Source organism: Mustela erminea, chromosome 4, assembly GCF_009829155.1.
Source record: "Mustela erminea isolate mMusErm1 chromosome 4, mMusErm1.Pri, whole genome shotgun sequence".
Lineage (NCBI taxonomy): Eukaryota > Metazoa > Chordata > Mammalia > Carnivora > Mustelidae > Mustela > Mustela erminea.
This window is the reverse complement of record NC_045617.1, coordinates 30,776,259-30,800,848: the sequence shown is the minus strand read 5'-3', so window position 1 is coordinate 30,800,848 and position 24,590 is coordinate 30,776,259. Positions and strand designations below refer to the sequence as shown.

Here is a 24,590-nt window from a genome sequence, read left to right as displayed (position 1 = left end):
CCTTTATCCTTTCCTCTCTTTAAGGAACTTTTTCTCTTTTTCCTCACATCTCCTGCTAGTCATCCTTGTGTACCTAGTGGTAGCGCAGACACTGCAGCAACCACATGAAAATAAGATTATGACAAAGGCTGAAATGGCTAGATAATGTTGCTACTTGTGTTAAAATTAGATAACATAAAGATGATAAACTGACAGAGTTTAAGAGAAAGATTTATTTAGTCTAGAGTGAGAGAAAAGGATTTTCATTAATTTATAGAAGTCAAGTGACTACTTATAGAATGTCATGAGAATTGCAAAATACTATGGAAAAATCGTCAGCAACAAAGTCTGTGAAACTCACAGCCAAGAGGAGTCTAAGGACATGACAACTAAACGTGAGGTGGTACCTTGAATGGGATCCTAGAAAAGGAAAAGGACATTACACTGAAGAATTCTAAGTATGGACTTTTGTTAATAATAATGTATCAATATTGGTACATTGATCATGGACAATGTACCTTATTAATGTAAGAAGCTATATTACAGGAAAACTGCCTGTGGGAGGAGTAGGCCCTCTCTGAACTATCTTTGCAACTTTTCTGTAAATCTAAAACTGTTCTAAAATATAAAGGTTATTAAAAAAAAAAAAAACTATGGAAATTCATCCAAAGCAGCTTGTTAAAACATTTGTTGTTAGACATCTGCTAGAAAATGCACTATGTGGTTCAAGGGCTCCCAGAAGTTTTACAATGATGGGAAAACCTGGAAAAAAAAAAACAAAAAAAACAGCTTTCTTGACAGAAAGGCATACTCCTTTAAAGGTTCAGGTCAGTTGCAAGTAATGATACAGTATTTTGTCAATAATTAAAATGCTATAAGTACATTTATAAGACTCTTTTTCAATAGCAACAGTTGTTCACTGTAACTTTCTCCTGAACTTTTACCCCCAGAAGGTTAGCATTCAGGAAGCTCAGCTGCTGTCTAACAAACTTAATTAATCAAAAAGTCATTTCCGAGCTGTAACTATGAGTAAAAGCGCTTCAAGTGTGCTAGCAAGCCTACAAGTTAATCAAAATGCTAATGCAGTACAAATTAAAGTTGTGATTAACATTTCACAGTAGCTGCTTAAGTGAGTTGATCACACAAATGGGTTAAGCATTACTCATTTCCTATAGCCCCAACCGGGAAAAGGGTTGTTATGTGGGTATGAGGAGAGGAGCTGGGGGTAGAAGGATCCTTCATAATAGCATCACATCATCAATAAACCATCACCAAATTGTCATACAAAAGCTTTCAGGTAGAGTCACCCAGGGGGAAACAGCCTTCCAAATTATATTACAGTCCTTGAGGGGAGATTGCCTATAAATCCACAAGAATAAGTAAAGTTGTTTAAGACCTCAAAATCCACACACATTTGTGTTAGTTTTGGAAATACTACACGCATCAGCTCTGTGTTGCTTCTTGGGGAGGGGGGAATGGTACCTTGTTTTAAGTGTTGTTTCCCGCATTCTACTGAGGAATTAAAATGTATCTTTGATACATGAAAAAATAACTACCAACTGGATAATGATTTTATATTTATTAAGTTTTTATTTTGATTCTAACATTTTGATGGCTAACATATGGTGTTATATTAGTTTCAGATGTACAATACAGTGATTCAACTGGATGGTAATTCTGCACCATAGTGTGGATCTCTGCACTTGGAAAAATAGTCATTCAGGATTAAGTTCATTTAGAATTATTTGCTTTTAAATAGTCATCCATTAACAAAACTTCATGAGGCTTCCATGGCAAGATCTGAGCTCCTGGTAGTTTTGCCAGGAAAGCAGCCTGAATTAGACTTCCCTGTCTCTATGAATTTGATAAGGTCACACTCATGTTTATAATAAACAGACTACATTTGTTGGTAGACAATACAGATTTGGCAGATAATCTCAAAAACACTGTGAGAATCCACACATAATAAATCTCCCTTTTAATCCTCTCCTAATAAAGAACTAGAAAGAAAAAATGAAATATTTATGCATTCCATTCACCATGATATATTGAAATGTACTACATGCCAAGAATTATGTCCAACTCATCTTTGTCAGTGAGATTATAAATAGTTATTGATAAGGTTCCAGCCTACTTTGGATGATGTGAAATCCTCCAAATACATGCTCATAGTATTAATATTCCTTGAAACATATCCAATATTTAAAACTCTATAGTGTAATTTTCATTTTAGGATCCTTTAAAGACTTGAGTTACAGCAATTAATTATTTTTTTTAACTTCTTTAGATTACAGATTGCTAAATACATATAATCCAATTTTGGAAGCCTAGAAATTATTTACTTATAATCCACCCATCTTTTTATCAAAATGATCTGAAGTCTATTGTGCTGTATTGTCCACTTAATCTTTTCATTTGGTCTAATTATAAGCATTTAAAAGTGTGAAAGGATTCTAAGAATATATGGAAGATTTTATCTACCATTTGCTACATCAGAACATTTCTTAAGTATTGGGTTAAGGATGTGACCAAGTACTTCTTTTGTTAATCAGAGCAATACTGGCCTATTTTCTCTGCTAACTGTATTTGACTCTACGATTCTAAAACTTGTTCACTTAATTGACACTGACATTCTTCAATACATTGACGAGCCACTGAGCATGTGCTTAGTGCACCCATAGGTAAATACTCCTCAAAGGTTACATTAGTCTTGCTCCATGGCAGTTTTATCTACTGGCATCATCAAATATTTCTATGCTTTTTAATCTACTACAAATGGAAATACAGACCCAGCCAGACCCATAGTACTTCTCCCTTGAAAAAAAATTAAGTCAATGAAAAAATATTCATATCATTGCATCACCTTCTCTCTTATCCTATTCTTTTGTTCTTAACTCCGACAGGGGCGTACATACGTATCTTAAGTTTATCAGTTCAAGTCTCTTAAACATAGATTGAAAATGCAATGTGTTTTCAGAATAGCTGTGGGTTACAGGAAAAATATGACACAGATTATTTGAAATGTAACACACTTTATCAGACATGGTTTACAAAGACGTCAAATTATTGTTTGAAATTTGGGCTAAACAACAGTTTCACCAGTAAACTTCTAGAATTTAGTTTTTGCAAATTTACCAAGGTTCTCTGACTGAAGAGAAGTATAAATACCTACTCAATTCATATACTTCCTACCCTTTATTTTTGACCAACACTATTTATGACAATAGATAAAGCCTATTAGAACATGTTAGATGGTAACTAGACTATTGTGGTGATCATTCTGCAATTTATACGAATGTCAAATATCTGTTTTGTACATCTGAAACTAATAAAATACTGTATGTCAATTATATCACAATTGGAAAAAAAGTTCTCCCTGCTTTGGTACTAAAAAGACCCAAAAGAACACAAAGCGTGCTAACATTAATTTGAGGGGCATAAGAGCTACATATTGTTTCCCTGTGTGCAAGGGAAGAAAGGCTGAAAACAGTAGTTCCAAAGACCTGGGCAATAAGGAAAATAATGTGAAATGGCAGTTCTTATATTTAAGTTAGATGCAAGAATTTACAAAACCATGGAAACTTACCTGCCAGAACACAGCTTTTAGGCACTGAATCACCTAGATTATTACCAAAGTAGGTCCCCTGGTTTACCTTTCCCTATTTCCATTAGGACAACAGAATAAGAATTCAATCTATATAAACACGTGCCTTGCTTGGTATGCAGAATATACAAAATACAGAACTTTACACTCTTCCTCAATAGTAAAGAGGAGATGTCTGCTATCTTTTGGGGTGCTGGTAGCTCTGTATCTTGGGGCAAGGAATTGCTGAGATTGCCTAATGCTGCTAGAAGTTTTGAAGTTTTTTAAAAAAAATCGGTGTGATGGACAAAGACTGCCTTCATGGGAACCCCGTTAGGTGATGGTGATTCACCAGTGAAAGATGCCAAGAGCCTAACCGAAGCAGTGTAGGCAAACTTTGAAGAATGAAAGAGAAACATAAAATATGTGTACGTGTGTTTTAATAGTAAATCTATGTATAGGTTGCTCTAGTACACCTATACTACATTACAGGATTGTTTTGTAATTATGCTGGCATTTCTCTTTCCCTTGGCAATTGTAGCAGCAATCTGGTCTTTCCTCCATTATTTTCAATTTTTGAAGTTTTAGGGGAGAATGTGAGGAAGTAAATGGTTAATTCACTTGTGTATCTAAAATAATATAAAAACCTTGAGAAAGAGCATAAGCAGTTGATATAAAAAAGGCGAACAGCCTATCTACTACACACTGTAGTGTGTAGTGTAGTGTAATATAATAAAGCTATTACAAATATCAAGCATATTAACAGGTTGTTCTTAGAAACTGGTTAAAGTAACTATAGATTGTTGAAGGGAACAAGAATAAATAAGGAGGAGGTGATTTGATTATATATTAAAAGGGAGTGATGAATTAAAAATATTATTCATGGTCTAGTGGGACTTCTTGGTTTAAAAAAATGTGGAAATTCCTGTGAAGTTCTCATATTTTAAAACAAATTCTGACTAGACCATGAGTACAATTTTTAAATTCATCCTTATAGGACAAAGGGAACCTGGTGGGATATACCTTTATTACATATACCCAACTTATGCTGAAAACTCTTTCTTTTGGATGTGATCTTGGGCAAATTACTTAGTGTTCATCTGTAAAATGAGGATAATTATACTACTTCATTAGGCTAGTATAACAAATGTAATGCCAAGAAAGTAGAACAGAGCCTGGTACAAAGAGAAGTTCTCAAAAACCGTTCAGCACTATCATTGCTAATGACGGTCTGTCTTATGGGCCATCATGATATAGTGATTTTTTGTTGTGGGGTGCGGGGATAGTGTACAATTCTCCAAATAATTCTGGTCAAATATGATATTTACATACATAAATTCCAATTTAAATTTGGAAGCAAAGGTCTCCAGATCCCTTTCTAATCAACCTGCCGTCACATGTCTGTGTGTGTGTGTGTGTGTGTGTGTGTGTGTGTTCTTTCACGAGATAACAGAATCATCTTATAGTCTTTAAAGGCACTGATGCTAAAGTCTTTTAAAATAAATATTAAAAAGAAATATTTTGATCTATTAAATTTAGGCTGCAGCAGCATTAGCCGACAAGTCCATCTTCTACCACATCTTAAAGAAGCTTTCCTAGATAACCCAGCAACCTGACCACAGAAGCGCACATTGAAGCGCACAGCCCTCTGGTTCTCAGCTCACTGAGTCAGCTCCTCCAGCCTTGATTTTCCTTTTTCCATGAAACACCTGAAAGCATTCAGTTACTGGGAAGTTTTGCTATAAATACCGAACAGAAGGTAGTGGGAGTGACTATACACTTATGCTATCTGGCTCACTACTGTATTTAGATAATTTTCATTTAAAGGAAGATGATTTTAAAGATTTTAGTTTTAAGTAAAAATGAAGATGATTTTAATGTAAAGACTTACAGCCCTTCTCAGAAAAGATCAGAGATAATAGAGTAGGATTTAAAATCCTGGTAATTCCAATGGTTTCAGTATGGACTGCCTTGGCAAATCACCCTTAACAAAGTTATTTAACTTCTCTGAGCATCAATTTCTTTGTCTCTTGTTTAAAAAGCAGCAGAAAGCTATAATCAAAACACCAGACAACAGCAGGTCTGGCTTTGCTGTCAACGTTGGAAAATTTAGGCAAGCCAGTTTCATTTTTGATACTTATTTGTAATATTCTCATAAAAGCTAAAAAAAATTTAAGTTTTCCTTTGGTACATCTAGCACAGAAAGTATGTCATTTCACTTAAAACGTTTTACAGATACGTATTACAGTTAACACAATCAAGAAGAGGGTTTCAAAGGTGAATGGCAAGAACAATCAATTCTGTAATTACTCAATTTACAAATTAGAATTTTTAAAGCAGATTTAAAAAACTGAGATATGCACAGTAATTTTTACCTGTATTTTTGTTCAGTAGGATGGAAATGGAAATTCTAGTAACAGTGACATATTAAAAGGAAACATTACAAAAATATCTCAAACTAAAAACAATGACTCAAATGATCTTGGTATATAATTTCAAATGGGTACAAAAGAAAGGAGAGTATATTCTGACTTCAAGCAGGGAAAGGGTTACACAACTATGCCTTTTTTCTGTGAAAGATTCCGTAGGACATGGGTAGTCAAGGCTACAGTGTTTTCATAATCTAAATGATGGCTCATATAAATGGTATGTTTCTATAAAATAAGGGGCATAAAAAAGCTTTAGAGTAAATGAGTATGATAAGGCAAGGAAAAAACCTATTTCCTTGAGTCCTCAAATCGTTGTTTAATTTATAAACAGTAACTAATGCCCTGTTCTTGTAAGGTGTTATTTTTACTCAGACCCTTTTACTTTAAGCGACTGCCTAGCACCTTATACTAAAACAAGAGCGGAGTTGGATTTATGGCAAGAGATGGTGGTACTGAGTCCCACACATAGACACAAGGTCAGGCTCATGTCCCATGAGGGCAGTAGTATAATTTTCAATCAGCCAGCAGGGCTGCAGCTTGGCAAACGGCTTGAACCAATACTTTTTTAAGGCCAACAATATCCACATTATCAAATGAGAAAAATAGGGTACAATTATAAAACTCAATCAGCCAAGAAAATTTTATCAGCTCTTGATTTTCTCCCTAAAATTTCCATTGGCAACCCTAATATTCTTTTGTCTTCCTGGCTTGTTTATTTTTATCACAGTCTTACAAATTGCAGGAATGAAAGGATTTAGGATACAAAGCTGGTTGCCATCTCTTTACAACAAAACTTTTGACCAGGTGGCTTCTGGTAAAAAGTCAACTCAACATTTAAGATGATCATAAATAAAAATTTATAACACAGAAATTTCCACCATAATGTCTGACTATAGGGGAGTCATTAAATAAACTATGCAGCCATTAGAAATTATGTTGAAAAAAACATTTAGTGTTAAAAATATTTAATGTTATAAATTATTAGGTTAAGACATTTATGAAATAATGATAAAACTGCAAAAGAAAAAAGTGAGAGAGCAAGTAGGTATATGTATAAATGTACAAAGGAAAAGAGCTTTTTGAGCTTCCACGGACAAAAAAGAACAAAACAAACTACTGTAGTACTCTAGCTAGTAAATTTGGTTTTGTAGGAAAAAGGGTTAGTGACTCTAAAATGACATCAGGAATATACTATGATTGAGGAAATGGTAAATATGTTTTGATTAATGAGAGCCAGGTTTTTCACAGGTAGAGAAAGGAGTTATAAAGTTAAAAAGAGTGAAATGAACTTTTTGGTACTGGAGTGGGTGGTATTAGAAATGAACTCACGGTTTTGTAATACAAATGTTTTCACACACAGATATACATATGCACTGAGATAAGTAGATATGCAAATGGTATAGATGTCTGTCTATGCACACTTACATTTCCTAGCTTTGTCCAGTGAGTAGGCCTAAGAGGTAAAGATACCCAAGGAGTGATGGAGTCAACAAGCCAGCAGATGAGTTCTCTAAACTATTCTCTAATAAAAAGAACCAGGGCTCTTTGGAAACATTGCTGATTCCAGGGCTAGGGCAGGGAAAGGTACAAGACAGAAGATTGCAAGGTGATGTTAAAATAATAATATGGGTATGTCAAAGGGGTATAAAGCCAGTGTGAGAGGCCCCAGTCGGTGATGCTGAGACCATCTGTGCAGGAAAATAAATGACAGCAAAGGATTTTATCCAATAGAATAAAACAAACACTCATGAGTCTATACTTATATAAATAAATATGTGAATAAAATAAATAAATGGGGAAGAACAAGTTTTTCCTTCCAGAATTCCAGGAAAAGTGGAAACAGAAAATCAGAATAGCAATAACTGCTCCAGACAAAATTCACCAATGGAGCAGAAAATAATGTGGGAAAGTAGGATAAGAAACAGGATATTTGCATAATCTCAAATCTCAAAGCATCTCTGCAAAAAATAGGCATTAATTGTAAAAGAAAAGGCAAAGAAGTACCTACAGTGGAGTAATTAACTACTATATATAGTAATGTATACTATATATACACATTCAATCTAATTATGAAGAAACATTAGGGAAACCCAAATTGAGAGACAGTTCTATAAAAAAACTGGTCAGTACTCTTGAAAAGGGCCAAGATCATGAAAGTCAAGGGACTAAGGAGAGAAATGACTACTAAATTCAATGGTGGTTTTTTCCATAGAGCAGGAAATATTTTCCAATGGGCAAAAGACACTAACTTCAACAAATGGTGCTGGGGAACATTGAGAGCAATATGCGAAGAAATGAAACTTGACCACTTTCTTACACCATACACACAAATAAATTCAAAATGGATTAAAGACCTAAATGTAAAACCTGAAACCATAAAATTCCTGCACAGCCAATAACTTCTCTGACATTGACCATAGTAACTTTTTTCTAGATAGGTTCCCCGAGGCAAAGAAAAGCAAAAGCAAAAATAAACTTATAAAAGTAAAAAAGTAAAAAAAAAATTTTACTGTATAAAAGTAAAAAGCTTCTGTACAGTGAAGGAAATAATCAATAAATCTAAAAGGCAATCTATAGAATGAGAGAAGATATTTACAAGTGACATATGTGATAAAGGATTAGTATCCAAAATATATAAAGAACTTATATAAACCAATACCCCCAAAACAAATAATCCAATTAAAATGCACAGAAGACACAGAGACATTTTTTCAAAATAAAAATGAAATGGCCAAGAAACACATAAAAAGATGCTCATCATCACTTATCATCATGAAAATTCAAATAAAAACTACAATGCAATACCACCTTACACCTTTAGAATGGCTAAAATCAAAAACACAAGGAACAACAGATGTTGGTGAAGTTGTGGAGAAAAAGTAACCCTTCTGTACCATTGACGTGGGAATGCAAACTGATGGAGCCACTGTGGAAAACAGTATGGAGGTTCCTCAAAATGTTAAAAATAGAACTGCCCTATAATCCAGCAATCACACTACTGAGTATTTACCCAAAGAATACAAAAACACTAATTCAAAGGATACATGTACTCCTATGTTTATAGCACCATTATTTACAATAGCAAGACATGGAAGCCACCCAAATGTCCACTCATAATTGAATGGACCAAGAAATTGTGGGGTATGTGTGTCCATGTCTTCCTAGAGAGGAAAACCACGTGTTGGTTACAAAAGGATGTCAAAAAATATCTGTGTTTAGTATAGCTTTACCTCCTTAATTTCTGTAAGTTTGTACTTACTCTATTTTATGAAATATTCCTATCTTTTAAATGGTATAATTTAATTTTTTATGATAATAAAAATGTTAGAAGCTAATTTTAAAAGATTTAAACACTTTAGAAAAGCATAAAGAAGAAATTAAAAACCACCCACAATCCTGCTAGAGAGATGGTTACTGTTCACCTTTTGGTGGATACTATTCAGCATCTTCTCTCTAGATATATTTGTACATATAGATACAGATGTTTTATATACATGCAGAATTTACAAATGAAATTGTAAACTTTACAGCATTCTATAAATGGAAAGATACTTAGGTTTTTTATAAGTCTTTAATTTTTAAATGATGCCATAATGTACCTCCATAGACCCAGATCTATTTTCTCTACCTTAAAAACACCCTAAGTTTTTGGGAAAATTTTAAAATTGTTTCTCATTACCCAAATGTCAAATAAAGGTAGAATGCAGAAAAATTCAATCTCTCATTATCTCACTCCCTTGGGAGCGCTTCCCCAACACTGCTCCTCTCCCCATCACCTCTTAGTCCCTCCATTTGCTCAGGAGACTAGCCCTGGAAACTTCTCTCGCTCCTCACTTTCCCTAAAAACACTTTTCCAATTCATTAGCAGATTCTGTTAATTCTGAAAATAAATAAATAAATAAATAACTAAATACAGGAAACCAGCCAATGCTAACCAGTCTCACACTTATCAACATGGTCCAGCCACCATCACTTCATGCCTAGCCCTAAAGCATTCAAGGTATGAAAAGTTTCATTGATAGGGTTTCAGATTCCATACTGCAACTAATCTTCAAGAAAAACCGCATGTCATTTCCATGTAGTGTCAAAAAAGAACATCCACAATTACCCGAAAAGGCTATAAAAATACTCTTCCCTTTTCAAACTACATGTCCTTGTGAGGCTGGCTTTTTTTCATATACTTCATACTTTTTATCATAACACATCATACTGTAACAGACTGATTGCAAAAGGAGATATATGAATCTTGCTGACTTCTATTAAGCTAGATATTAAAGATATTTGCAAAAATGTAAAATAATTCTATACTTTTCATTAATTTTCTTTATTGTCTCGGAAAATAGTCACTTTTCCTGAAAAATCATGTTACTTCAATTAACATACAATGGGTCCGTTATTATTAGTTTTAAATAACACAATAAATATTTGAGACTTTTTCAGTTTTAATTAACATGGTAAATATTCATAGATATAACCAACAGAATCACTGCTCTAGCAGCTTCCGTCTCAGAGTAAAATCCAAAATCCTTAGTGGTTTACAAACTCCCTCCCTTGACCTGACCCCATTTTCTCTGAGAAAATAATCTCTACATCCACTTCTTTTTGACTTCATTTCTAGTGCCCCTGTCCATCTTCTTTACAATGGTCTCCTTTATTTTTCTTCGATGACACCAAGTAACTTCCTGCATGAGAGACTTGGAACCAGCTTTCCTAGTTTTTGGAGTATACTCCCTCGGATAATCCTAGGGCTCACTCTCTTCTTTCAATTCTTTCTTTCTTTCTTTCTTTTTTAAAAAGATTTTATTTATTTATTTGACAGACAGAGATCTAAGTAGGCAGAAAGGCAGGCAGAGAGAGAGAGGGGAAAGCAGGCTCCCTGCTGAGCAGAGAGCTCGATGCGGGGATGGATCCCAGGACCCTGAGATCATGACCTGAGCTAAAGGCAGAGGCTTTAACCCACTGAGCCACCCAGGCGCCCCTCAATTCTTTCTTTAATGTTACCTTATAAGCAAGACAGTCCTGGAACACATTTAAAGTAGCACAGAACAATACTTTCCATCTTTCTCTCCATTTCCTTTATTATACTTTATTACTTAAAAAAAAAAACCCCATCACAGTTATCCCTCTGACTTATATTTTTAATTGTCTTTTCCATCTCAAGTGAAAGCCCATAAAAGCAGGCAGTCTTTTTTTTTTTTTTTTTTTTTAATTTTGACATATAATGTATTATTTGTCCCAGGGGTACAGGTCTGTGATTCGTCAGGCTTACGCATCTCACAGCACCCGCCATAGCACATATCCCACCCTCCAGCCCATCACCAGCCACCCTATCCCTCCCCTCCCCCCCTGCAGCAACCCCCAGTTTGTTTCCTGAGATTAAGAGTCTCTTACGGTTTGTCTTCATCCCGATCCCATCTTGTTTCATTTTTCCCTCCCTACCCCCACGACCCCCGCCTTGCCTCTCAAATTCCTCCTATCGGAGAGATCGTATGATAACTGTCTTTCTCTGAGTGACTTATTTTGCTCAGCATAATACCCTCTAGTTCCATCCAGCAAGATTTTGTTTCTTTGGACGGAGCAGGCAGTCTTTTGCTTGTTCACTGCTATATACTCAGAACTTAGAAAAGTAGCTGGCATTGAATTTTATCTTCAATTTTCACCTAATGGATAGCTGAAATTGTAATCTTACTGCATTTATATTTGCCTTTTCCTTTGAAAGTTCTTGATTTGATTCATCAGATTTTTCTCAACAATGCAGTGATAAAATATTTTAAATGCAAGTATATTTTATCCTAATACGGGGGTGGGGAGAAAAGCAAAAACAATGGGAGAAAATATAGCTCTTAGACTTTCATACCTGACATACTCTGAGCGCTTGGTCCAAGACTGTTTTGGTGTCCGTGTCGTAGTCTGGGCAGGGCAGCATGGTTCTGCTGAGATGTGCTTGTAGTAGGAGATGTGCTTTGGTGTGAGGGCTATCAAATGAATGAGGATTTGATTCAAAGGGAAGACATTTTGCCAGTTCACTATTCATATGATCTTCATTATGTCTTACAGGCAAATCTGTGTATTCTTCTGCATCCTGGAAAACACACAAACATATATATATATATATATATATATATAAAATAATGTTGGATCAAAGGTATAATTAACATAGTTCTCAGCTGAACTACTGACATTTAAAACGTAGTTTAGAAAAACCATAAGGTAACTAATCATGCCCTCTTAGAACTTTGCTTTATTCAATACTATTATTAATATGTAAGCACAAGCTGAGGATTTTGGAGGAGAGGGGAGTGGGGGATGGGTGAGCCCAGTGGTGGCTGTTAAGGAGGGCACGTATTGCATGGAGCACTGGGTGTGGTGCATAAACAATGAACGCCGGAACACTGAAAAGAAATGCAATAAAATAAAATGGAAAAAAATATGTAAGCACAAGCTAGTAATGTGCAATATATCTGAAATGCATGAATGCTCTTCTTATTTTTACAATCCACAAAAATAACAGAGGACCTGCTGGGCATCATACAATATGTTTAACACCGGGACCACGGCAATGAACCAGAAACTGAGAGTTCCTCAGGGACAGACAGTTCTGCAAAGTACAGTGAATCTTATTATAAGGTAAGTACAGAGTGCTGAAGGGACATTGGGTTTGGGGACGTACTTATTTTAAAGAGTTGGGGAAAATTTCTTGGAAACAATGACATTTAAGAGCTATAGGATGAATGGAAGGAGACGGCAGGGCTGAGGCAGGGAGGTGGAGGTAAGACCGGTGAGGTGAGAAAAGGATGAAGAGAAGAATCCTTAACTTAAAATTTATTGTAGTAAGTTAGATTAAAATAAAATGATTTGAAATCGAGTTTCCAGTACCACATGTAAGGAGCCTGGAAGTCACCATTCTATCCTAACAACAAGTAAAAAGCTGAACAAACTGAAAGTTCAACAACTCTTTCTGGAGCCAAAAAAGAAGAGAGGACATGGGGCAAACTACTGCCCCTAAAGACTGGAGACACAGGCCAATATCGGGAGTCATAGCTAACAGAAGAAAATAATGATTCTAATCATAAGATAACTGATTCTAAAATTCATATGGAGGGGTGCCTGGATGGCTTAGTGGGTTAAAGCCTCTGCCTTCAGCTCAGGTCATGATCCCAGGGTCCTGGGATCGAGCCCAGCATCGGGCTCTCTGCTCAGCAGGGAGCCTGCTTCCCCTCTCTCTCTGCCTGCCTCTCTGCCTACTTGTGACCTCTCTGTCTCTCTGTCCGAAAAAAAAATAATACGGAAATGTAAAGGACCTAGGATAACTTTAAGAACTTTAAAAGTAACAAAGTGGGAGTTAACAAGACTTGATTTCAAGACTTTAATTATAAAGCTTATCTAATAAGAAAAAGTGTTCTCTATGGAATAGATCCAGAAATAAATACATACCTATATGGACAACAAATTTTTGACAAAGTGTGAAAGACAGAGCAGTGGAGAAAGAGTATCTTTTCAAGAAATGGTAGTGGAATCATTGGGAATCTACATACAAAACCCCCCAAAAATAAAGCAAATGATACTGTATATAAAAAGTTCACTCAAAATGTATGATAGACGTAAATATAAAATCTAAACCTATAAAACTTCCAGAAGAAAAGCAGGAGGACAATTCTGCTACCTAGGGTTAGGAACGTATTTCTTTGATAGGATAACTTAAAGCATGATCTTTAAAAAAAAATGATAGATTGAGCATCAAATTAAAAATATCTGTTCTTAAAAAAAAAGACATTAAGAAAATTAAAACATAGGCCATAGACTGAAAACATCTGCAAAGCACAGATCTAATATAGGCCTTATATACAGAATGTATCAACTCTCAAACCTCAGTGGGAATGCAAACATTCCAGTGAAAAACAGGAAAGATTTTAATAGATACTTTATGTATCTATTTATGTATATATCTATATGAAATATTATTAGTTATCAGGAAAATAAAAATTAGAATGGCCAAAATTTAAATGACTAACATATCAAGTACTAGCAAGAATGAAGAAAAATTGAAACTTTTCCTACACAGTTGGCAGGAATTTAAAATGTTTAAATTGCTTAGGTAAACAGTTTCATATTTTCTTAAAATTTAAACATATAACTACCATGTTCCTAGTGATTTACCTAAGAGAAAAAAGAGCATATGTTCATACAAAAACCATACACAGTAGTTCACAGCAGCTTTACTTATATAGCAAAACAAACAAACAAACAAAAAAAAAAAAAAGGAAAAAACCTAAACGTCCATCAACAAATGAAGGGATAAGTTTTACCCATACATCCATACAATGGATCCATGCAATGGAATTTTACTCAGCAATAAAAAGAATGAACGATTGATACCAAAATATGGATGAATCTCAGAATAATTATGATGAAAGAAATCAGACCAAAAACAGAGTACATACCCTAAGGATTTGCAAACTAATCTACAGAGACAGAAAGCAGATTGGTGGTTGTGTAGGTAGAGGTCAGGGTGGAAGGAGAGGGAGTTAAGGCTCACAGAGGGGAATGCGATCACTTTTGATTTGCTTTTGACAGGTACAGAATTCCTGCCTAGGAAATAAAACTGTGTGATGGAATCCCTGAAGACTGTATAATTTGGAATTCAATTATGTGAAACAATTAGAGTATTCTATACCTATATATATTTTTATCTTTCCTTGCTTGACCTACAATTTCAGAAACCTGTGCCTTTACTGTATGTTCAGTATACTACAAGACTACTAAAAACATAATTACATCTTTATGATGAAAATTCAGACTATATTAATAGGTAAATTCTTATTTCAAAAACCAAATGGAATAAACTCATTTAAACAAATATTTGTTCATTATCTGCCTTATGAGAAAGACATACATTACTCAACCGATCATGTAAATAAATGCAAATTTAATAAGGTGACAAGTGCTATGAAGAAGAAACATACAGAAGCATGACAGAATCTAGCCAAGGAATTTGACTGAGTTAGTAAGGTCATAAAGGATTCCTGAAGAAAAAGGCAGATAAGATACAGAGATCAGCAGATATTAACTAGATGAAGAGAGAAATGAAGTGTTCTAGGAACAGTATATACACAAAAACCCTAGAGTGGGAAGGAAAATCATGAGTTCAAAAGACTAAAAAAATAGGTCTTAAAATAATTTCAATTGATTCAATATAGTATGCTGAAAAAATATTTTATTTATTTTTTTAAAAGATTTTATTTATTTATTTGACAGACAGAGATCACAAGTAGGCAGAGAGGCAGGCAGAGAGAGGGGGAAGCAGGCTCCCTGCTGAGCAGAGAGCCTGATGTGGGGCTTGATCCCAGGACCCTGGGATCATGACCTGAGCCAAAGGCAGGGGCTTAACCCACTGAGCCACCCAGGCGCCCCTGAAAAAAATATTTTAAATGAAAAGCGGAAATATTCTGTTTAACTGAACTAGATAAATATTTTAAAATTATGTTTCACCTTATTTTGTCCTGCATTAGTCAAAAATATTACAGCTATTCTACACTATTTTAAATGTTATCTTCACCTTTTGACTGCTTTGTGTAAAGATATGTATGTTGACATATTAGCAATTAAATTAATTATTTAAAATAATTAATTATTTAATTAATTAATTAATTAAAAAATTAATCATTTTTGCTCCTATGTGTCATGTTGGTTTTCCTTTCGTACGTCATTTCAGTTCTTTCCTGTCTGTTCTCTCTGAAGTCATCTGCTAAAGAAGGACCAGTTGTACATGACAGTTATATTATTTTTGATTTCAGGTGAATTTTAGGACCGAAGCATCATCATGTAATGGCTGATCCATCTCAAAGTAGTATCTGAGCTCCATCCAAATCCCTATCAATGACTATCCACCTATTCCAGGCTTGCCAAATGTTTAAGAAAAAATGAACAGCAGGTAAGAACGAAGATGGTTCAGAAATCTAAAATGTGACCTTTTCCTTTGAGGAAATTAAAATTATATTGGGCAAAAATTTATATAAATAATTACTTTAAGTGTAGAATAAAATATAATTATTTAGGGAAGAGCCCTGGAGTGAATTGGGTGTGCTGGAAAGTTTTCCAAAAAAGACAGTGTTCGTTCTAGGCTTAGAACAACTTGTAGAAGAGGACAGAGGGAGAGAGATGCCTTGCATTCCATGCGGAGAAAATAGTATGAGCAGATCTATAAAACAGCTAAGGAGGGGTCTGAGGTTTGAGCCTCAGGGATGAAGAGAATGATGATGCTATTAATAGCAGAGAAGTTGGGAACACTCAGTGAGTTGGAGCTTTCTGTCAAGCATGCAAAATACACTTAAAGAGAGGGCAATAATCTGGATAGTTGGTGGAGGTGGAGGGGGAGAAATAAGCTTTAAAACCGTTTCATGGTCTAACGTTTTATTCATATTTAGATTTCTTTCTACTGTTCATTAAATACAACTTCTGATCTTCTAGCAGAAGAAAATCAAATAGTTATTTTAATACTGCAAACTGAATTCGCTCTCTAGGCTTTGGATAGGTAAGAAAACAGGATTAGGCTTACAAATTATATGAAAAGTTCGATTAAAGAAAAATTACATGGAAAGTAAGAATTTGGCCTAAAAGCACTAACTGTAGTATTATCTAAGTAATCCACTCCCCTCAGTACAATCTTACTCAAATTTGATTATACACTTTACCCACCAACCCCTAGCACACACACAGAGGTAGGGAGGGAGAGAGAAACAGGGAGAGACAGACAAGAGGGAGACTGACCAATTAATAACAATATAAACTGGGCATTTCCCAGCCTCAAATACCTCTGTAAGTGTGAACATCTTTCTGTATTCTGTGGTTCCAGCATCCGAAGAAGCACATGATACACACCTTCATAAAGCATGACTTCTAATGAAACCAACTCCTCCATTTGGTGCTAAACTAAAGAAACAATGATCTGCCCCAACGCTAAAGGAAAAAGTAGCGGCATTGAACTCACTGAGAAGGAGTATATCCAAATAGGACTGACTACTTACAGTCATGCTTATTGTACTTTTGGGGTCATTTTCAGGTAAATTTGATCACCAGTGCTTTTTGTTATATTTGCTTTCTTTAGAATCTAAACTCCATGTAAGACGTGATTCCACTGTTCTCTAAACCATGCCAATTCTGCTTGAATTACCCGATTTATTGCTTTAATCCTCTGCTTCAGTAGGATTGTGAATTTGCTCACTGCCAGCAGTATCAGTATCACATGAGTCTGCTAACAGCTGAGTACATTTTAGGCTGGAAAAAATGTCGTGCAGAAGAGAGATCTTTCTAAGTCTAATAAGGGGACCATCGGATCTTTACTGTAGACTACCCAAAGACAGTGACCTTATGAAAAAAATTCAAGGATACTTTTCCTATTTTGTTTAAAAGATTTTATTTATTTATTTGATGCGGGGGGGCGGGGAGACAAGTGAGGGAAACAGCAGAAGGAGAAGGAGCAGCAGACTCCCTACTGAGCAAGGAGCCAGATGCGGGACTTGATCCCAGGACCCTGTGATCATGACCTCAGCTGAAGGGAGATGCTTAACCAACTGAGCCACCCAGGTGCTGCATTTTCTCAATGTATGAAGCAATCTTTCTAAACTCAGGATTCTTTAATTTCTTTGCAAAAAACTATACACTTTCATTTTTACTAAAGTAAATAATATATTGCCACAATGGACACGATCTTAATATGCTGAGTCATTTGTTTACCCAATTTTTATTCAGCATACATTATAATTAGGTATACAATGGTAAATAAAACCAGGGGCATGACCACCTACTTTCACAAAGCTCTATAGTCCAGTGAGGGAGACTGATCTTAATCAAAACTGACCACAGATAATGTAAAATGACAACTGGACAAGTATAAGGAAGAGGATGTTCAAATGACAGTGGGGCAGTAAGGTATCTTTGAGGAGTTTAAGACTAGACTGAAAGAAAGTAAAAAAATCTGTTTTTTAGATAAAGAAGTATGACTGATAAGGTTCAAATGTGGATTGCAAAAAGGGACACTGACTCTTATTAGAGGAGAACACAAGCTAGAATGCTTGCACAGAATTTATTATTTAATATATGCTTTTGATAAGCAGTGTATTATTCATTATTAAATTTGACACATGCTTTTGATCTTGATGAAGTCCCTGAACTTTTAGGACTTCAAGATCAAAAGCTTCTGCACAGCAAAGGAAACAGTCAACAAAACAAAGAAAAAACCCACGGAATGGGAGAAGATATTCGCAAATAACACTACAGACTGGGCTGATACCCAAAATCTATAAAGAACTCCTCAAACTCAACACTCAAAAGACAGATAATCACATCAAAAAATGGGCAGAAGACATGAACAGACACTTCTCCAAAGGAGACATAAAAATGGCTAACAGACACATGAAAAAATGTTCATCATCATTAGCCATCAGGGAGATTCAAATCAAAACCACACTGAGATACCACCAGTTAGAATGGCCAAAATTAACAAGACAGTAAACAACAAGTGTTGGAGAGGATGTGGAGAAAGGGAAACCCTCTTACACTGTTGGTGGGAATGCAAGTTGGTGCAGCCACTTTGGAAAACAGTGTGGAGATTCCTTAAGAAACTAAAAATAGAGCTATCCTATGACCCTGCAATTGCACTACTGGGTATTTACCCCAAGGATACAGATGTAGTGAAAAGAAGGGCCATCTGTACCCCAATGTTTATAGCAGCAATGGCCATAGTTGCCAAACTGTGGAAAGAGCCAAGATGCCCTTCAACAGACAAATGGATAAAGAAGACATAGTCCATATACACAATGGAATATTATGCCTCCATCAGAAAAGATGAATAACCAACTTTTGTATCAACATGGACGGGACTGGAGGAGATTATGCTGAGTGAAATAAGTCAAGCAGAGAGAGTCAATTATCATATGGTTTCACTTATCTGTGGAGCATAAGGAATAACATGGAGGACATGGGGAGATGGAGAGGAGAAGTGAGTTGGGGGAAATTGGAGGGGGAGACGGACCATGAGAGACTGTGGACTCTGAGAAACAAACTGAGGGTTTTGGAGAGGAGTGGGGTGGGAAGGTGGGTAAGCCTGGTGGTAGGTATTAAGGAGGGCATGTATTGCATGGAGCACTGGGTGTGATGCCTGAACAATGACCTTGGAACACTGAAAAAATAAAGTTAAAAAACCTTGACAAATGCAATATTTTTGAGATCTTCAAACGAGGTGATATTTGATTTATAAATACTTCATAAAGTATCAAACCAATAATAGTTTCTGTAGTTAAAAATTATCCAAAAATTAACTGACATCTCATCAAAAGTAATTACTTCCTTTGAGGATCCTCTCTTTTCCTGCTTCCAGTGTTTGAATTAAAGGGGAACCTGAAACATGTAGTAAATAATCAATCCCCTAAGAAATGTTGTAGGTCCCGAGGGTGAGATGGCATGGTGTGAGGTGGTAGAGAAAACACTGCATCTGGGAACTGATACAACAGGTGGATTTTCAGCTCTGCCATTTACAAGCTATGTGACCCTCCAAGAGGAACTAAACCTTCCTAAACCCAAATCCCTTACCTTAAATTGGGATTTGGTGGGAAGATTCCGTGTGATAGTGTTCATGAAACACTCAAACACTATACGTCTTGGTATAAATGTCAGGAGTTAGGATAATAATGATCCCCACATCTGATACCACACAGGATGTTAGCTGAAGTTGAAGATCCAATTATTTGAGTTCTGTTCTACAGTTTTCAGTTGTAAGTCTTTGTTTACAATTATGTAAATATACTTCACTAACTAAAATAACATTTAATTAACTCGTTTTTAAAGATCTCATGATTCTTAAATATGATTCAAAGAAACAATTTTTTTTTTTTTTTTACTGATGCTCTACTAGTAGTGGCACCTTCATTTCATCCAAATAATCAAACAATTTTTATGTAATTGTGTTACAAAAAACACTGGTTCTTTGAAAGACAATGTTCTCATAATACAAGAGACAGTCAAATTAAAGATAAAATATTCAGGAATTGTATCCTCTTGAACCATAGATTTGATATTGCAGGTTTTAATCTCCAGTCTCCAATTAGGTTTCTTTTAAATCCATATTAATTATATGTTCACAAAATCACCTCAGTGTGTGGTAAGGAAATATGCTCTTTTCAGTGTACCTGGTGAGCTAACTCAAAATATTGTGGAAAGACAGGGAAAAGGAATGAATGACATATATTACACACCTGGTGCAACTTTTCCAAAGTAGTACTATAGTTACATTACTCTGAAACCCTACAGTATTTTCGAATTAAAATTCAAGTAGGGCTAGGGTGGCTGGGTGATGGACATTGGGGAGTATGTGCTATGGTGAGTGTTGTGAATTGTGTCAGACTGATGATTCACAGACCTGTATCCCTGGGGCAAATAATACATTATATGTTAATTAAAAAAACTGAAATGCTATGAATTCCAAGAATAAAATGAAAATATGGATTTCAAATTTGTTAGAATAAATAAAGAATATTCTTGGTATATAATTCTGTGTGCATGTGTGTTTTGATTATGGACTGGCCAAGCAATCTGAAATGAAGACTGACTGAAGACAACTGGTACTTAGTCCTCATTTTCTCTGCCAGACCCTCCTGTAAAAACCATGATCATTTATTCCTGTAATTCCAGTTCACAATTTTTCTAAGCTCTTTAGAATGTGGTGGTATGTTTGTCTCACCACTTTACTTGGCTCTTAGCTCCTTCAAGAATTTTATCTTAGATGTTTCAGAATACTTAGAAAGGAGATTTCGTACTTAGTTGAGATTGATTAGAAAAGCAGCAATCCCAGGACCAGCAGAGAGAGCTAGGAAAATAATCAAAATCACATACTCCCCAATGTCCAAGCACACAAACAAGCACACAAAAAACCCTTTTCTAGCCTCTTTTTCCTCAGTAGGACACTCTATTTACCTCCAAATTACTCCTCTAATTTTAAACAACTTGTCTAGTTAATTTCCTGTGTGTGATCACTGACTACAAGTGAGGTTCATTTTCTTATCTACATCATGTAGGTAATTAAAGGAAATTGAAAGTGGGCAGTGAAGCTTTTATGCAACTGGGATTGAAGCTGAATGGAGGGCAGCGAGGTCAGTGGAGTCCATTATATTTTTATGTGAGAGGCTGGTCTGTCTGCCCTGTCCTTGTTTATTTAGTGGAGGCTGGACAGGCTCCTAACTGCAAATCTATGTCTCTGATTTGCCCAGCTGTCCTTGTATAAAGACATCTTCCCCTGCAAATGTTAAATGACAGTGATTGACAACCTATGATGAACTCTGCTTGCAACCCCCTGCTACTGTTTTTAGATTGCAAAAGAAAAAAACAGAATAAAGAAACACCTTTCATAATCACATCAAATGGGCCCTGCTGTTCACTCAATAGTTTTTATTTTGTTTGCCTTGTCACCACAAATCTCAATCTGTTCTAGAAATGCCATAAACTCACCTACTCCACGTAAAGTAAAAAAATTTTTAAAAAGGTATGTAAAGCTACCACATTTTGCTTATATATTTGTACTCGTTTAAGTTTACTGAGGATATATACTCTTACATAATGGTTTGTTCACACCATCTTATCCCTAACTACTTTGCTTGTTCTCCTAAGAACATGGCATATCTATACTGCTGAGAAATGTCTTTCAGTGATTGGCCGGCACCTGGGTTTAGTTAGGGTTCTGGTAGTTTAATTCAATATGTAAATCTTACATATCCTTGTGGCTCTTAAGTACATTGGCTGTATAGCTTATGTTTTAGATTTGTTAAAATAAGAAGCTTATTACAATCTACTTTGGCTTTTTCTTTAGTGAGCGTGTAAGTGGATATTGTTTGTGTGGGTGTGTGTTTACAGATATATATATATATATATATATATATATATATATATATATATATTTGCTGTACATAAGCAAATTGCAGAGGTAAGAAACAGCCAGAATGGGTTCATGTTGGGCTTGTACAAGTGTTCATAAGACTAAACTAGTACTTTTATGTCATTGCACACATCGCTGCCTACACTGAATCCACTAACTAGCAGATAAGTGGGGATGGCAACCTGATCAATGTGAGAGACTAAAGAAGCTTTATGCTGTAACTTAATCTCTGTCATGGGAACAGTAAAACTTATAAAGTTAATGAGTTCTAGACTTTAAGTAGCACTTGATTAATTTGTAACATTCTGAGGCGTTAGAACAAACCAAAATTAGTTTCTCACATTCCAGTGCTGTCTTTTGGCCACTGAAGCTGTAGGAAAAGCATTTCAGTAAATTTCCCTCACAGGAACCCAGTTTAATTTCTGGGCCCTCCTGACATATTAATTAATTGTATATTATACATTTTATAACAATATTTGAAAAATTATCTGGCATTTATCCAGCCACGTCCAGATATATTAAAGGATAAGAAAACATGCCTCATATTTTTATCTTTATTACATCAGGTTACCTATTCTTCAATCATTAATACACTAAAAAATTATGTATGACATAACTTGTTTTTGAAAATCAAATATATATAATTAGTTTCTAATACTTGTGATCTGTACTTTTATTAAAATTATTCAAAATGAATAAATCATTTACTACTACATTAAATAAATCTCTAAATTAAAAGACTGCTATAAGCTAGAATTATCTGGAATTTATAATAACCTCAAAATTCAGTAAGATGTATACTAGGAATGAACTTAAAAACATTCTTTGTTAAAGAAAAAGGTAAAAAAAAAGCTCTTGGTTATAAAAGCTATCGGAAAATGATAAAATTAAGATCTAGTTAATTAAGCAATAATAAAATATCCAGTACGTACACGATTTGGTTCACTCAGATAAAGTATCAAATAATTTTACTGTATGTAGGTAGCAAAAATGTAAATACTGATAGATATAATTGTTAATACTCATGGATCGATGTATGTCTCCTTTCAGGGCTTATGTGAGTATATGTGTCTGATTTGTATCAAGGTCTGAAACTTATGGACTATGTTTGGCCTTTAACCAATTAAGGCAAGCATGGAATCACTTGCCAAAAATAAATATGAACAAGAAACAACACCTTATTCCTTCCGTTGTAAAAATGACAACCCGTTGACAGCTGGATTTTAAGGGATCTTTCAATAGTGGGTACCAGTAACTTTGTTGTACTTAAATTAATTTCAGCGGTAAGAATTCCATCAGAAACTTCTATTTCCCAGGATTTATAGCTAAGTCCTTAAAAAATTGCTCTTTGATGAAACTTGAAAAAAAATTCCTCAGTTTTGGAGGATGTAATAAAAATGTCTTATAGCTTAACAATGTTTAGATATTTTTCTTTTAAAAAATAAAAATCTTGAGGCTATCCTGTTTGAATCCTAAAATAGAGTAAGTGAGATTAGTAGCAAAATGTAATAACTGTGCTTAGTTAAATGTCACACTTTGCAATCTATCTTTAAAAGCTAAACAAACTTTCTTATTATCTTGTTTCTGCCTTTAAAACTTCATATATTTATTTGAGTGACTTCCTTTATAATTTGCCTTTCTATAGGCTATGAGAGTATATCAAACATAAAACAAACATATGAAAACACTAAAAATACATATATAAAACCTAAGGTGGAAATACTAAAATAGTTCTATTTAATGTCTATGGAATATTCTTCCAGGAGTTAAGCAATACATATACAAAAAGTTAAATAAATCTACAAATGAAATATCAAAATAGGCCAGTATACAAGAAATAATCATAATGTAGGAGTGATCGACAAATGAATGAAACAAATGCTGTGTCACGAACTTAGAAAAAGTAGTAATAACTACTAATTCTGAATTAGGGAATATTTTAAGAGGGAGCTGAATCAAGATGGATGGATGAATGTTAGACACATTTCAGGTGGGACTCATAAGCAAAGGTGTTGAGTCTATATCCAGCATGTTGAAAAGTGAGAGTAAGAAGGTTCATCAGGAGAAAGGGGGAGGTGGATCTGTAAAAGTCTAATGGATGGTGTTGGTAAAAACGAAGGCCTTGATAGGTAGGTTAAGGAAACAGTGCTTTATTATTTATGTACGTTTAGATTTTAAAAGCAGAAATGTTCCTTTAAAAGAGATAAACTGGAGGGATGAGTTGGGTGAATTACAGAAGAGAGAGAAACTAAATAGGAAGATCACTTAGGAGACTGTTTAGAATGGGGTGATGAGAATCCAGACAGGAGCTGGTTGTGGAGATGTAACATTTAGCATGGCGACTATACTTAGTAACACCGTATTGTATATTTGAAAGTTAAAGGTAGACCTTAAAAGTCTGTCATAAGAAAAAATTTTGTAACTACGTATTGTGACAAATGTTAACTAGAGTTACTGTGGTGATCATTTCACAATATATACAAATATTGAATTATTATGTTGTATATCTGAGTGATTATCATATATTGATTATACTTCAAATAAAGGTACTAAACTCTTTAAAACAGTAACTCTGTTATTGGTGATTATAGGTTAGAAGGAGAAAATAATGAAAATATTGTCACTGTAGTTTTTAAAATTTTCAAACCGCATAATAAGTATTAAAGATATCAGTATA

The 24,590-nt window shown here is 34.9% G+C and overlaps 1 protein-coding gene across 1 annotated transcript in view; it reads right to left on the bottom strand.

Moving 5' to 3' along the window:
• ASCC3 (activating signal cointegrator 1 complex subunit 3) overlaps positions 1–24,590 on the bottom strand; it is a 336,284-nt gene that overhangs the window by 14,369 nt on the left and 297,325 nt on the right. The window contains exon 37 of the mRNA XM_032338961.1: positions 11,849–12,073. Coding sequence (XP_032194852.1) covers positions 11,849–12,073 — 225 coding nt within the window. The remainder of the gene's footprint in view (positions 1–11,848; positions 12,074–24,590) is intronic.